Source organism: Styela clava, chromosome 3 (assembly GCF_964204865.1).
Source record: "Styela clava chromosome 3, kaStyClav1.hap1.2, whole genome shotgun sequence".
NCBI lineage: Eukaryota > Metazoa > Chordata > Ascidiacea > Stolidobranchia > Styelidae > Styela > Styela clava.
In genome coordinates, this window is record NC_135252.1 from 16,795,801 (window position 1) to 16,812,579 (window position 16,779).

Below are 16,779 nucleotides of genomic sequence, written 5' to 3' on the forward strand. Positions count from 1 at the left end.
ATCTATGCGTGTGCGCAGCCTCTGAAAGCTGTGTGCGCGCGCACACGCGCACACCTTAGAGGGAACACTGGTCCGGCAGATAAGGGGCCTTTTTCGGCCCAACCTTGTTTTCAGACATAAAGTTTTTTTTATTTGTGATTATTCATCTTATTGGGGTTATTGCCCATCATTTCTACATGGGTGTGGAGTTTGCAGCCTTGAGCAATTTTTTTTACGGCTTGATATTTGTATTAGTGTTTTTCATCAAATCTGTGCACCATAATGGCGCACAACCTGAACCATAACCTGTTACAATACTATGTTCATGTTGTGCGCCATCTTGGTGCACAAACAACGGAAGCACCAAATTTACTATGAAATAAAAATCAATAACTTTTAGGTATTTTTTGAACCCAGCTTTGGTTCGCGACCCATATATATGGAAATACTGTTGAAACATACGCGTAAAATAAAGAGTACTATTTCAAAATACCCGCTCTTGTTGCAATTAACAATACAAGCCCGCTAATGCAGCCGGCAGTGGTTCAAGTGGATATAGACCCGGTGGAAAACAGTCAATTATTTGCTAGCAAGGATTGTTATGCAGCGGGATGATCACGACGATGCAGTGAAAGAAAGATAATGCTATCACGAGAACAAGAATGAGAAAATTGCTGCATTTTATAGTATATCCCTGGGAAAGAATGTAGTTCATTCTTATGTTCCATGCCAATGCTTTTCAAACTACCACAGACTTTCAACACATTTGCTTCTCTTCTATAAAAATACATTGTTATTATATATTCGCATTTCCATCTGTTTGTTCGTGCTCCCAGATAACCGATCAGTGGCCTCCAAGGAGGCTGGGGTCCCCTTCAGGAAACCCTGTCATAAACTATAAGAGGCTACCGTGCTTCTCTTGCCTGTTGTCATGCTTTCCCTCGAATTCAGCTACAACAAAAACTTCACGAAAACAGGTTTTAGATTTTATGATTTCCTTATTATTCTCGACAATGAATGATATATATACGGGTGATAAAATGCCGAGTTATTCCAACAACATGATCATGTTTTGCAACTTACAACCAATATTTTATATGTAACTTTGTTTGACAGAGCCCCAAGGCCAAGAGATCTGAATACAAATATCAAAAATGTGAGGCCAAAAAAGTTACACTACTACAACATAGTCAAATGTGCTGTATTAACGATAGATAACAGGTTTACCAACAAGCATTACATGAAAAATGGTAAAATAAAGAACAATTTAGCAATATCTACTTAGGACTTGGTGATATGCATCTGTTGATGATTTTATCTGTGTGTTTTGGAAGTTTAATGACAGAATTAATTGTGGTTGTTGGGGATGTTTCAAAAAAAAGGTTAAATGGAAAAAAGATTTGACAAAATGTCAAGGTCTGAGAGTAGTAGAGAAGTGGAAAAAATACTCCCATGTGTTCTTCATTTGATAACCACGCCACAGAACTTCTCCAATAAATATACGCAGCAATTGCGAGAGGCAGAAATGCCAAGATGGGATTTCATCGCATTGCAAACCAATATTAGCGATTCTCAGATATATTCGCGCATTCCCATCTGAACAGCGTGGAAAGGATTATACCTATCTACACACTTGAAAAACAATGTCAGATGAGCGTCATATTATTGAATATCAGTAAAGGAATAGTGCAATGGGAAGAGACATATAAGGCGTAACTTTCAGTAATATGCATCAAATAATCGTATTGTGGAATATATATTCAAAAACATTTCGTCACGCCAACCGCAGTCCGAAACTTTTTGTCTCTGGCTGAGCCTAGGCACTCATGTAAACTGGTAAGAGGCACGCGATGGAGCAGATAATATGAGTATCCATCCCCCAGCTGTCATTTGAGTAGGTGCTGCTGTTTTTATTGCAGATGATACTGATTTTTTTGTATTAAAGATTTACTGGCATCACCGATTTAAGGATGTCAAGTGATGAATATAAATAAACCACTTGAAATCCAACACGCAGTATTACAAAACTTACTTCCAACACGCGGTTTGAATGAATAAGAAAGCTGAAACTAGTATTCTTTAAAACAGCATACAAATTCTATGGAATGAAATCATACACAAAAGCTCGTCAAAAACCTATAGCTCAATAAACAAGTGGAATTTGATGCATGTTCGCAAAAATGTGCGCGTTACTACGTACAACCGAAGCACGCAGGTAAATGTGTGTGATGTACTAGTGATCAAAATGTTTGACTCAACTATGTTGGCATAACAGGTGCAAATCTCGGTTTCGCATACGCATACCTTCTATCTCCACAAGGATATATTAATTAGGCCAAAGTCGATGCTGCACCTGAAAGGTTCCGGTTCTTCCAAAAGAAAATACGTTACACATCGTTAGATACCAGTGGATGGTTTTACATAGCCTTGTTCGGAGTGAAAGACGAGGTCGAATATTCCAATCCATTCCAACTAATAAAATATTTCCCAGGTCCCTAAGCTTTAAGCAGGAAAACGAAATGCCCACAGCAACACAAATGTAGTTTGACGAGCGCAAAAAAGTGGCTAGATGCTGTCGATGTATTTAGGCTTATATTAGTGAAATAAACTACCATTTAGTCTACTAAAATTGAATTTCTGACATTGTAAGGAGATGCAATGTTACTATGTATTCAAAACTAACCCATGTAGTTATGAAATAATTGTTTTTACCGAAAAGGTGCTCCCGAAGTATTCGTACCAAGATGGCGCACATCCTGAACATTGCATGTGTACCAGGTTATGATTCAGGCTGTGCGTCATCATCAATTGCTCAACATTATATACTCCACACCCACCTGGGTATCATTATTTATGTCATCGACATTATATCTAAACAATAAAAAAAACTTTATGTCCCAAAACAATGTTAAGGCCCGATTCTGCAGGACTCTTAATTGATTTACTATTTCCATGCCCGATATGGACTGGCTACCAGATAAGAGGTCGTGGTCCGCCGTATGAATAGGTCGTCTTGTCAGCGTTGGATTTTACTTGTCAATTATTCCACCAGTCTTCATTGTCTGCGAATGTATTATATTGACATCCATAAAATGTCGTAATTCTGCAATCAGGCGTAATTAACAGGGCAATTAATGGAATTGTGCAATCAGCCTTTTCATCTATCGTGTGATCGTGAATGGTGTCAACAAACAAACAACGGCCTACATTGGTCAAAGAGAAGAAGATGACTAAGGTTTGTCTCGCGCTTTCGTGACTCGACTCAAATAATGCATCATTACACAACCATAGTTTAGCATGGTGTCTCTGGGATTATGCTGCTGTAGAGTGATTCTTCCAGCTGCTGTTATTTCTATTTTGCTGTCCAGTCTTACGTACCTGACATTGTTGAGAAAAACGCAAGCAAGGAGAGGCTATCCACAAAGAGAATTGAATGAAGAGGCAGATTTACAAACGCACATGATTACGGCTCGCGATACATACGAAACACGGAATAAAACGTTGTTGAATTTGGGCTACAGCACTCGTGGGCCGAAGTTAAATACCACGAACATCAAAAAATCTAAGCAAAAAATTAAAAGCACTTTTATTCAAAACCTTCTGAAAGAGGATTACTTGATTTTGCCGTCTTTGCGCGAAGAAAAAGTGAAAGACGAACCAATAAAAACCGAAGCCACTGGTCATGGTGAGACTGACGAAAAGTCGAAGAACCAGGAATCATCCCAATCTGAGTCATTCAAAACCAGGCAGAACATGGAAATAGAACTAGCCAATCTTCAAATTTTGGATACAACTAAAACCGGGGACAAGAAAAAGAAAGTACGAAGTAAATTCCAAGTTAAGGTTGATATTGACAGTGATGAAAGCGAAGATGGATAAAATCATGAAGGCAATTTTTGAGAGAGCAAAGTTTTACATTTGTGATATAAACATGTATACCAACCGAAATATGTGTTTAAAATCCACAATAACTGATTTTCTTCAAAAATATTTATAGATCAGCAATTAAAAAATAAAGACAGTGAGTGACCAGCCAGGGATTGCCTAGTAGATACTTACTGTAACTGCTTCCAACAAGTACGCTGATTCAATTTACTGATCTACTGCTGCTCTTGCCTGACTTCGGCTTACTTGATATTATATATACATATATTCTTAATCTACTATTCAAAATAATGATTTTTGAACGTGTTTTGTATTGTAGTAAACTATTTTCTGAAAACTTATTGTCTCAGTGTGGCAAGGGCTTAGCGACTAAGGCTATTGGTAGCAATTTGTTCAAAAAGAATTGTTTTTAACCGTAACAATGTCTTACAACCCTTGATCTAATTGCTTTTGTAGAAGGCTCGTGAGCTAAGTTTCATGATTTTTCTTACTCAAAACGTCTCTCTGGTATCTCGGATAAACATTTCGGTTAAAATCTTACGACTTTAGTGGAGATACTAACGTGGCGATAAATGTACGCAATAGAAGTAAAAGTCAAAATAAGAATTTTTACTTACATTTTTGAAATTATAATTTCGGCTGCGTGTGCAGCTGCCAGAATGCAACGTTTTGGCGTAGTTTCGCGGCGATGCAAGGGGTATTTAAAAAAAAAGTGGATTTAAAACAAGCCCTTGTTTTAAAACACGATGTTTTTTAGAATTGAAGAAAAACAAAACCCTAGCTGTTGGGAAAGACTTGCGGGGGGCGTTACCCATTTGCTTCCATCGTATGAAACAAAAACGCGTGCGCTGATTACTGAACACTGATTTGTTCACTAACCATCTGTCGTGAATTTTATACCAGAACAGAAAATTAATTAAGATCGAGACATTCTTGGCGTTTGGCAGCGGACACATACAAGACAATGCCGAAATTAGTACAACTGTCAGATCTCCGTTTTTATAAATATGTATAAGCAGCGTAATCCTAATAAATGAATTTGGCTTGGCTTATTATACTATTTGTTGAAATTAACGAATCTACAATGAAAAAAGATCGGAAATGTAGGTGTAGTTATTGCCCGATCCTCCCGAACCAGAAGAGAAAATATTTGATCAGCACACAATTGAAATATATATAGTAACTGCGAAAGTTGATTATTGAATTCTTAGTTCCATCCATTTCAAATAAACGGTTCTACGATAATAAAATAATATGAAAGCACTACTCACACAGTCGTTGTATCCCGTTACGGCATTCGCAATATTCTGCTCGCGGAATTAGTCCAGTTGTTTGAGAAAAATCAGTGAGAAGTTTGACCTATTGCTTCTTGTTTCATTGTGCATCCGTTTGGTTGTTATACAACACCCAGAATTGTTAAAAAATGACTTACAGTCAGTCCTCTTTGACCGTTCAAATCATATGTACAATAGTAATATTTCATGAGAAACTTTCACCTCTATAGCATTATTTAAACCAATAATCGCTAATTGAATCTTCATACAACTGTGTATTGAGCATAACTTTCTTCCAAACAAATTTCGGTACAATTTTTATTTCAAGCACAACCTTTTCTGATACTTCGCTCTCATTTTTTTTTATTCATATTTCGAAATCAGCATGGCGATTAGTATTAGGTGGTAACAGACTCTGACGACCTTATCGGTCGTATCGTTACCACCCAGTCATATACCGAAAAATTTGAATTCATATTTTGCATATATATATATATTTACATGTGTGTATGGTCGCTTTCTGGTTTGACAAAAACAATAAATTCTCGCTCTCATGTGTTGTCTGCTGATGTCCATTTTCCTGACAACAAAGTGTATAAATATTGGCAGTTTATTCAATTGGAGAAATTGATTAACATGATTAGAATTTGCTCAACTACACAAGTCCGTATCTAAGGCAATAAAGCTGGACACAGTAAATGTCCAACAAGCAATTACTATCGGACAAATACTTCGAGCTAGACGTTGAACGGGAATTCAATTTCGATGCAAACTCAATTATAGTAGATGTGAGAATGCTGCATCCATCTCTCCCACACCACGTGTTATATCGATTTTGCAATTAACAACACAATACCTAGTATGGTGTATCCCACATCCAAAGGGTAAAGGACAAAGCGAAAGAAGCTCGACTTTTTATTGGTTTTATCGTTATATTAGAGATTTATCGCCGTTGCTAAGTCATAATTTATAATATATATATAATAATAATATATAATAAATAAGTTCTCAATAAAAAAGATCCAAAATACGGTTTCTTTGTTTACCAGCAATTTTCTGTATAACCTAAGGAAATCAGAAGTCGACATTCCAAATCGGATACCACGTATGTTCTTGTTTGAAGCATTGCTCCAAATTATGATCCGAACATATCAGATGAATTGTTGGGACACCCAGCTGCTGTAAATTCATAAATTCAGTAGCGCAATCAAACAACTTACAATTGATATGATGTAATTAGTGATATTGCAGTAAAAAAATTATATTGGAAAAGTATATTAAAAAGCATATGGTAATTGATTCCGTTTCTCGGTCATACTAAAGAGAACATTTCAAGTCCAGTATGCAATCTGTGGAAGGATATTTTGGCAAATTTAACGAGTATTTATTTTCCAAGGACTCTGGTACGAATCGCCCTCCCAAAAAGTGATGGCGGCCTTTAAAAAATTTTGCACATAATTTAGGTGCTGTGAGCGAAATTAAACAATCTGCTTCGAATGTTAGGTTGGGATCCATAGCAGCAGGTCCTTGCTCAACATCCCATCCAGATGGAACATCAATACTACAAATAGGCACTTTTGTTTCATGTAAAGTTTTCAAGATCTCGTCAAACGGAGGCCTCACCCCAGATCCAGGTTTGAAACTAAAGCCAAATATGCCATCTACAATGAAATCATATTTTTCAAGATTGCCGATAGATTGCATAGAATCTACAAATTCTAAATTCATCTTTTCACACTGAGTCACAAGATTTTCAAACAAGGTTTTCTTCGGCCTTTTAGGATAATAAATAACTGGTTCATAACCAAAAAGTTTCAAATGTCTTGCACAAACTAATCCATCTCCTCCATTATTACCAGGTCCACATATCACCAATGTATTCAAAGATTTTTTATCATCAGTAATAGGATATGCTCTTGTGATTGCATGTGCACAACTCAATCCTGCTAATTCCATGAGCTGGTCAACACTGAATTTATAGTCGTTAAAAAGCTCATTATCAATATCTTGTGCCTCCTTCTGTCCAAGCAATTTCACTCCAGAACAAGATTCATTTGACATCTTTTTTTTGCAAATGGGATTGATTCTCTTCAAGTTGTAATTTCCCCAGTGTAGAAAACTCTGCCTCGGTCCACAAACAACTAGTGTTGCACACTGCGCAAAGGATACCACATACAAAGATCTAAAGAAACATCTAGTCAGCATAATACACTAAATAGACATAACCTGGAATCAAATAAGAACTAGTAATAAATAGCACAAATTAAGATCCGATAAGTGGAGGCAAAAAGAAGAAGCGTACAACGATGGGCACTGCGACCCACCGGGCAGGTCCGGAGTCGGGACCCCAGTTTGAAGAACCCTGGTCTAGAATATTCCCAGTTTAGCATTGAGGCATAAATTTGAACGCCATAAGAATGATTCATACAATTCAAATCTTATATGCTAATTGATAGTGGGTAAGGCTATGTTATTTTTTAAGGCAAAACACGCAGAAAATTTTTAAATGATTATCAATCAATAACAATCTAAAACCACAGAATCATCATATTCAAGATCATTATCAATGGATGGTCCATGACATCCATGAGTAAGACGCTTCTGTTGCTCTTGTCTCAATGAACCTAAAACATCTTCCAATAAACTATCAAGTTCGGCCAAACACACTTTATCAACTGGTGTTGCAGTGTGATGTTGTTCACTTAATTCGGATGATTGGGGAAATAACTCATGACATAGATTTTTAGCTTTTTCACCTACCACAGTATCACAATCTTCAAACATGTATTCTAATAATTTTTTCAAGTATTGACATGTTTCATCACTTTCTACCCTAGTGACTGATGGCATGTTACTACTGACAAATCGTATGAAATATTCAAGTATGTCTATGGCATTGAATTTAACCTCCCAATCTAAATCACCATATAAGCAATGAAACACTGCATTCAATACTTCTATATGCAGAGTTTCGTCTTTATTCTGAAGTTCAAGTTTGTTTAACAATTCTCTACTTGTAATTCCTCCTTTCATATTCTTCCTGCGAAATGAAAGATGCAGGAAGCTTTCAACAAGAGAGTCTTTTTTCTTGAGGCATTCCAAGAAAGCGAATACTGCAGCACGACGAGGAGCAGCTTCTCTCTCATTAGTCAAAATATTCAACAGAGATGGTAAAACTACAGTATCAATACAATCATCAAAAAGGTTTGTTTTAATTAAAATGTCCTTTAATAGCAACAATGCAGTTGCTTTTACAAAACTGTTGGAATCATTTACAAGATGTAAAATTACTTCGTCCAAATAATGCTTTTTCAAATTTGAACTGATTGTCATATTGTTTGATTCTAGAAGCAAAAGTTGAGACAAAAACTCCAAAGCTGAATCTCTGATTTCCCATCTTCGATCGTGTAATTTCAACTTCTTAATTTCTAAGCATGTGTTCAGAAAAGGAATATCATCACCTATGCTTAAAATTTTAATGACGAGTCTTTGACAAAGGCAGCAAACGCTGTTAGTGGCATTCCGATTCCCCATAACAGACAATAGAGTAATTTTGAATTGCTTTTGTACGTTGCTGCTCCCAAATTTATCAAAACACTCTACCATTAAATTCATCAAAACATCCATAATATTCCAATTTTCAGCAATGATTGAGGAGTCATCTTTGAGTGCATAGGTGCTTTCCATATTGCCTATATAATCAAACATTTTTAACAGTCGTTCCATCATTTCAACAGAATAAACTTTACTGTTCGTTTTCCAAAGTTTTGAAATTGATTCCAGAGAATTGCGAAATATTGCTGTCATTTTCGTCCTATTTACATGCATTGACATCACTTTTTCAGTGTACTTTTTATAAATACCAATGTCTTTGAAAATGACATTTTTATCTCCAAAAAGCATGTCAATTGGATATGATATAATTGCCTTACCACAAATCAAACTGTCATTTTCCAAATAAGGACAATGCATTAAGACTGAGGTCAACATATTCCAACCCACACTTTTTGTGGGATTGCTAACTATTGCATTTACAGAATATTGAAATGCTGTAGAACATGAAATTACATTTTCCGTAACATCCGGAATTTCATTATCTGTATGTTCATTGAACAGAGCATGGAATAAATGGCACAACATGGCATTACTGGAAACACATAACTCTAGTATTTGATCATTGTGCGAGTCAATATATTCATTAAAATGCTCAGATGACAAAAACATCACAGCAGCATGATAATGGTTTAACAACATTTTGGTGATTATTTCCAGAGTTGAATTCACAGGCAAACTTTTGGTAATCGCATTATATACCTTTGTTTTAAATTGCTGCACCATTGCAGATGGTTTATCTGCTGAGTGTGAAACCACAAATTCAGCTAAGCACTTACATGCCTCTTTGTGCACAAAGATAGATGGAACTTCACAAAGATGAATTACATGATCAATGTTTATTTGTGAACATACTTCCTTATAACCATACTTTGGTGAAATTAAGATTCTTATAGAATTTATCCAAGAATACCCAATTGAAGGAGAGAACGAGTTATTACAATTTGTTGATCCTGGAGACAAAAATAGCAATGGAAATTCCGCGATAAATTTCACTGAGGACTTCCAGCAGTTTGAATCTAAATAAACACTTGAAAGAAATATTGCATTCAGTTTTAACAAATAATTGATACTCGCTGGGCAGTATTTGACAACATCAATTTTTATTAATTCCCAATTCTCTTCAAGTTTTCTTAGAAAATCTTCAATTTCTGGCAACAATATTTCAGAGGTATAAGACTTTAAAATTTTTTCCAACGTAGTTAGAATTCGTTCCATGCAGGTGTCATCTTCCACAACTTTTCTGGGATTAGACAGCGATCTAGCCACTTCAATACAATCATTCAAACGATGCAAGTTGGAAGAATCCATCTGCATCAATGCATACAGAATATTGCAAAAACTGAATGCGGCAACTGAGCAAAGCTTAGGAGTACTCTCAATGAATCATAGTCATTGGATTATAGTTTACTAATATGGTTAACGTCAACATTGGCTATTAAAATAAAAAAAATACCCATTAGCATCATACCGACAAAATTGCTACCCAAAATATAATAGCAAAGTAATGCACAGTTCATACCAACCAATGATTCGCGGTCTTGCACTTTATGGAAATGTAATAGATACCACCATCGCCCACTAGAGCCGTGGTGATTCCCCTTCTCAGCCTTTTTTTCAAGCCACCCAATTTTCTAAAAAATCGATTTCTAAAATCTCGCGACCCAAGGATATTATAAAATACCAAATGACATGTTTTACTTTTATGGGCGCAAAAGTAATGACTTACAAGAGACCATCATTTTGCATAACATTTATTTTCCCCTAAATTACCTCAAAGTTGGAAAGCTGAGCTTGCTTGCTTTCAGTTTTGAAACGTCCCGTAGATTCACTTACGCAAAATAAATGCTGCTAAGTTGTTACGCTGTGATACTTCCCATGTAGATAATTACTATTGAGCAGCACCTCAATATCAAATAAGCACAAAAAAATTAACCAGGAACTGAAATTAGTAATATGGGTTTTTCCCCTTCCATTGACCCTTTGGAAAATTCTTTTTTTTTACCATTGCAAAATGTTTGGTGCTTGTTTTAAGAGTAGACTTGCGAGCTGGCTCCTATAAACTGTTTTATGTGTTTCATGTTCAAACCATCAATTTGATTCAAAACATTCAACAACCAGTCATTCAAAAGTAACAGTAGAAAATTTTAGCCCAGTCTCTCACAGCTTTGACCAGAGTACGGTAACTTTTTATTACTGCAATTAAACTAAAACTACTGAGAAAACAAAATGATCAAAGAGTTATTTGATTCATACTTAAATTTCCGAAACACAACCCTGAAAAGAACGCAAAATCGAGGCAATGCTAACAACCATGTCTCAAAATCTGTCCCAGTGACAAAAGTGTCTGAGCAGCTGCTAAAACGTCTATTGTCACGTCACTTTTTTGCATCTTGCTAATAAGTCAATGCTACGGAAGTTAAAAAGGAAAGTGATACGCGGTAAGCGACCCAAGAAATTTTAGGCAACCCAGCTTTTGGTTGCGACCATTGATGACATCAATGTTGCGACCCATAGGTCATTTCATACTCCGCCATACCTTTCACTTTAGTTTAAGTCATTGAACAACGCATAGACTTTATTTGAATGTAACAAATAATTAATAAAACAATTACAGCATAAATACCCAGCTAATTCATTCAATTCAACTACAAGTTGCTCCACAAGCATAGATGTTAAAACCAATCATGTCAGTCTAATAAGAAAAATTGTATGACATCACCCTACACAATATTGTGAAAACACAATAATATTTTTCAAAACTGTTGACTTGTAAAATATTTAAGCAATGTCAGACAATAGAACATAACAATCCAATCACCATGTGTGTGCTGTGCGTCTTAATTTTAATGTATTATGACTATGTCTAGCTCAAAACCAATGAATTTCTACTCAGTATAGATATGTGACAAATCATGCACCACATTCAAAAGACTTCACTAATAGGAGCAAATAAAATAATTATTAATCACAGTTTTTTTTTTCAAACTTCAGCATTAGGCATTAGAATGTCACAGCACATTTTGATTTAAATATTGATATTACTAAATTCTATGATAATAATAATAAATAAAAATAAATATTACAATCACTGCATAATACACGAATACATCAGACTACTCGAGACATATGCGAAAAGTACGATTTCAAATTTATCCTGAGAGGTAAGACAGTGATACCTGATAGGCAAAACCACTTTTACTGGAATCTTTTTTCAAGGTTCCAAATTAATAGACATCACATCATTATTTCAAGAATATAAAATTCAATGATGTGTAAAATTAATCCGAATTTGTTTTATAGATACGCCCTGTATATTTAGTAATTTATTTAAGCGTCGAGTACGGTAATATTTTCAAGTCACAAAGTAAAAAAGTTATCTACAAATAAATTAATTTTTTGGTGTCAATGCAAGGTAAAACAAGCAGCATGACAGCAAAATCATGATATAATAATTAGAACCGAATAGTACGCTTTTAAAATGCTTTTGTTAAACAAAAATAGTAAAAAAATTTGTTTTAGCGGCAATTTCCATTCACTGTAGTTTCTTTTTTACTGCTACATGGTAGATTGTATGTCATGATAGATGATGTAGCAAAACAGCACACTGCAGTAGTTGTCATAATCCCGATGGTATTCCACCAAGTTATGTGAAGATCCTCAGGTGTTAGTGTGCTGAAAAAAGTTTGGAGGGAATATATAAAATAATCTGACACAAAAATTATAGGTGAGGTCATGGACTTCACAATTATGTAAGAACAATTGCATCAGCTTTATAGTCATAACAAGATGAACATGATAATATGTTGAATAATCTGGTTTGAGACACAATAAATTAACACTGCATTAAGGTTGTAGACATCACAAATATGTGAAAACAGTTCCACCGGATTAATAGGAAAACTTGCATTACTCAAGCTATTCTGATCTATAACAGGCAAATTTCAACTCAAATAAGGTCCAAAGAACAACCATGAAAATTCAAAACAATAGGCATCAGTTGTATGAATATCTATCCAAATATATTTGTAATAACTTGATATAGCAAAAAAATATTACGGTAATTGTCTAGTACAGCCAGAACAGATTTTGAGTCTAACAACAATATATATATATATACAGAGACATACTTTGTCGCTCTTCTAGCATCTGCTTCCAACAATGGACCTTCCAAAAGGTATGTTTGAAAATAAAATGCAAGTCCAATGCAGATATGCATCCAGTTGTGTGAATGGCCAATGATGTCAAAGGTTCCTGCAAAACCACGAAAGTATTCAAAATCAAAGTGGGATCGGAAAAACCTCATAAAGTTGGGAGGAGTCTTTCTTTTACCCAAATCAAGTAAAGAGAACGAAAATAGGTTAATTACTGCGGAACACAAACTAAGAAACCCTTTTCTTTTTTTAAAATGATTCAGCCTCAGAGAAATAGCTACAGTGAACATATAAAAAAGATTTGTGTATGTACACATGTATTGATAGTTTGTCGAACAAAGTTTCCTCTTAAATTACCTGGAAAATATTTTTCTGGAACTTTGGAAACATTGAAGTACATTGTGAGGAAACAAAATATAGTGACTAATGATAACATTGGCATGAAATTAGTTGAATCCAACACACATCTCTTATCATCATGTACATCATATGTACTCATCAGAGTAAGGGATTCCGCAGCCCTGAAGATATATCTGCAACAAAAATGAGTCATAAGTTAGGAGTTGTAAAATGGATGTATGAATAAATAAGCCATGCCAATCAACTTATATTTTACACAGAAAAAAAATTCATATTGCTCTCTAACTGCATAAATAGGCCACCACAAACACGATGTCATTATGTTCTCAGTACATACAGACAAGTCAGTTTGTTAGGTTGAAGGAATTCAATTGAAGGAATTTTCAAGGGGTAAAGGGAAGAATGAGAGTAATTTATATTCTTGTAAATAATTTTGGTTCAACAATTTTCAAAACACTGACCCTGGCACTTTTTGGATTCCACGGATGTACTTGTCATGAGAAGCAACCTGAACCAAGTCACTCATACAACCCCTTGGGACTTGACCCCTGCTTTCAATGCATTGGTCAATTAGATTTTTGTATATTCTATGCCCCACGGACTTGAAACACACGTTCATCAGATGTAACCAGAATTTTATTTAGCGAAATTAGACTTACGTATATACTTAATATATAACTATACTCACAAATACGCACACGGCAGAGTGCTTGCGACATAAAGAAAAACAAAAACTAAGCTTCTGAAGAGATACCGGATACCTGAAGTCATTCTACGAGAATAACAACATGCTGCATGACCTAAAATGCTTACCACTCCCAAGGCTTCAATGTAATAATCTGAATATAAAATTTTCAACGGTTGTAACATACCAACAGATTGTTATTATTGCACTTGGTAAAATTTGAGTAAACCAGCAAGTGTTCGCCACGAAAGAAAGAGAAAGAGGTAATTTCACTTTGGTTACCGGTCTTACCACATTTAGTATTTCCTTTTTAATTAGGTCATGTAGGTATAGAATAGTCAACTCAAGGGGCACCAGCCCAGCTGTGACATGTGAGATATTTGCTCAGCTGAACTCTGAACTAATTTTCTTGAACGACATATCAGAGACACACTTGCTGAGGTCTCCAAGCACAAGAGATAAAGAATGAAGTCATATAAAAAGTAGCTTACCATAGGATACTCCGATACAAGTGTATGGGCAAATAAAATGATGATATACAATAGCGCTTGCAAATGTGCTCAATGTTATGCTAACATAATCACAAAACCAGCAAGCTTCTCGTACATTTCGAGAATAACAGTTAAAAAGATGGGCAAGGCAGCTACCAAATGGCATTCCACAAAACCCTGAAAAATAAAAATGAACCTTGCTATTGTGGTTTGTTTTAGATTCCTGTATTGAAAAATACATACAAGTATATTAGGTGAACAGCATAAAAGGACATCAATTGCCTAAAATCCATTAATTAAACAGATTTTTTTTTAATATTCGATTTTTATAATAAGTTGCACTTTTCCCTCACAGGGGCTACTTATTATTCAAAAAAACTAAACTGAAATATTTTGGCAAGTTTGTCAATTTCTCAGGGAGTTTGTGGGACTAGAAGAACTGCTGGAACACGTAAGGTTCTAAAAGAAGATTTCAAGAATACAACCACAGACCATCAGTCCCAACTTAATATTTTTGATGATCAATTAATCGATACATATATCATAGCATTTTTGAATGAATGTAAAAATACCAATAACACTGCAGAACAAATGGAAAGATTCATGAGTCCATTCCTTACCAGAAGAGATAATAATAAATTCAAATAAAGATAATACGTGGGACGGTTCTTACCAAAACAATACACCCATACAGGATAATACAGTGGATCATTCAGTGGCCCCTGAAGTTTATAAGCAAATATTGTATAAAAGCGATAGACAAGAATGACAAAAGCAACAAAATGCGTCCAGAAATTCATCATTTCATTGGTTGGATAGAAAATGCTGCAATAGAGAAAACAGTTTAGTAGGCTCTGACACAAATTTTAGAGAAAAAAATAAAATTTATATTTTAGCAACAGTTTTGACTATATCAAATTATGATTCAAACATAAAAGACAAACCTTGTTTAAATAAGAATGCAAACAAAACAATTACTCATTCAAACTCGCAGATGACTAATTGTGATATCATGCTTCCGTTGTAATTAAGATTAAATGAATACAAACAATTGAAAACCGTCCTGAAAATGACAATTTCAATCTGAAATTCTTCAAACCTTTTTAGGATTACCTTTTCAAGCAATAAGAAAATGAAGATGGATTCGGTCTGTATCCCACAATGAGGTAAACTTCTTGCAGATTTGATGGAACATCTTTAGATCTGAGTAAAGCGAACGACTGTAGCCAAGCATCTCGGGACACTTCTCTGTGAATTTATACAATTTGATCAAGATTACTTCATATTATGAGATTGAAAACAAGCTGGACATTATATGCAGTCGTACTCTTGGTGGACTATCTCAGAAAGCCGGTATCTCACACCATATTCCTTTTAGTGTTATAAGTAAAAAAATTTTAGCACAAAATCTTATATGAGACAACACAATGCCTTTTCTGAAAGATATACAGGGTGTTCGTTCCGTCCTTTTACATCAAATTTTGTTATGAAATCAGTTCTCAATACATCTTAATAACCAGGTTATTTCAATCAGTCCTTATTCAAGTTTTTTTTACTTCATTCATACAGTTTATATGGTATCAATTAGTTCCCATGTCAATTTAATTTTTTTTTTTTAAATTGAAATATTTACTGACAAAATATCCTGGTACTTAACATCTTGATAAATTTCGTAATTTTTTATCTGAATATACATAAAAGAAAACTAACTCACTTCATTTGTTTCCGTTTTATACAGCTCGTAGTGTTATGTCTGTCAAATCCAAACAAATGTAAAGCACAGAATGTGAAAAATCTTCCTACAACACTATGTGTCTTAGAAACATTTTCTTCAGCACAACAGCATTTTTTATGACATTCCATATTTTCCAAAATATTATTGTTTTCCATGACCATGACGGTAAAGCAACAACGAATTTCTCGCAGAGCACTACATTCTACATTATATTATAATTAATCCTACTCGATCTTTGCTACAAAAAATTGGAAGGTCTCATCAGGCACTTAGTTTTTAAAATCCAACTTTGCACGGAAAGATATCGCCAATAACTCACAATGTGTCTACAATAGTGTGACAGCGTTAATTATTATTAATCAGAGCACAATCTAATTTGATTTGATATTGAATTCCCATTTCAATAAATGCAATGTAGCATATGAATTGAACCTATATGATTCAAAATTGAAGAATGAAATAAATTGTTGCAATTCGGTGAACTGCTAAATGCTAGTATTGAGATACAAAATTGCCTCACTGAAGCTAAGTGTATTACAAAATATACCAGCTAGATAACTGAGAAATAATTGTCAATACCACGATACAGTCTCACAAAAAGTAT

General features: G+C 34.8%; 2 protein-coding genes across 2 annotated transcripts; both read right to left on the bottom strand.

The window, feature by feature from the left end:
• Window positions 1–5,734: 5,734 nt before the first annotated feature.
• Window positions 5,735–7,529, bottom strand: LOC120343080 (NAD(P)H-hydrate epimerase-like). Its single transcript, XM_039412162.2, has one exon. It carries the CDS (start codon window positions 7,341–7,343, stop codon window positions 6,456–6,458), a length of 888 nt encoding a protein of 295 aa, XP_039268096.2. The 5' UTR covers window positions 7,344–7,529; the 3' UTR covers window positions 5,735–6,455.
• Window positions 7,530–11,302: 3,773 nt separating this feature from the next.
• On the bottom strand, window positions 11,303–16,457 carry LOC120342183 (membrane progestin receptor gamma-like). Its single transcript, XM_039410901.2, has 8 exons — window positions 16,155–16,457; window positions 15,554–15,688; window positions 15,114–15,265; window positions 14,441–14,617; window positions 13,953–14,103; window positions 13,262–13,437; window positions 12,881–13,004; window positions 11,303–12,425 (listed from the first exon to the last, which is right to left on the bottom strand). Exons 1-8 carry the CDS (start codon window positions 16,334–16,336, stop codon window positions 12,269–12,271), a joined length of 1,254 nt encoding a protein of 417 aa, XP_039266835.2. The 5' UTR covers window positions 16,337–16,457; the 3' UTR covers window positions 11,303–12,268.
• Window positions 16,458–16,779: the final 322 nt, after the last annotated feature.

Bases quoted from the DNA above. Each gene is read 5' to 3' on its own strand.
- LOC120343080 (XM_039412162.2), bottom strand. From the start codon at position 7,343: ATGCTGACTAGATGTTTCTTTAGATCTTTGTATGTGGTATCCTTTGCG.
- LOC120342183 (XM_039410901.2), bottom strand. From the start codon at position 16,336: ATGGTCATGGAAAACAATAATATTTTGGAAAATATGGAATGTCATAAA. The intron at 15,689-16,154 runs GTGAGTTAGTTT...ATAAATTCACAG, and splicing joins ATAAAACGGAAACAAATGAA to AGAAGTGTCCCGAGATGCTT. The intron at 14,104-14,440 runs GTAAGCTACTTT...TTTTATATTCAG, and splicing joins TTGTATCGGAGTATCCTATG to ATTATTACATTGAAGCCTTG.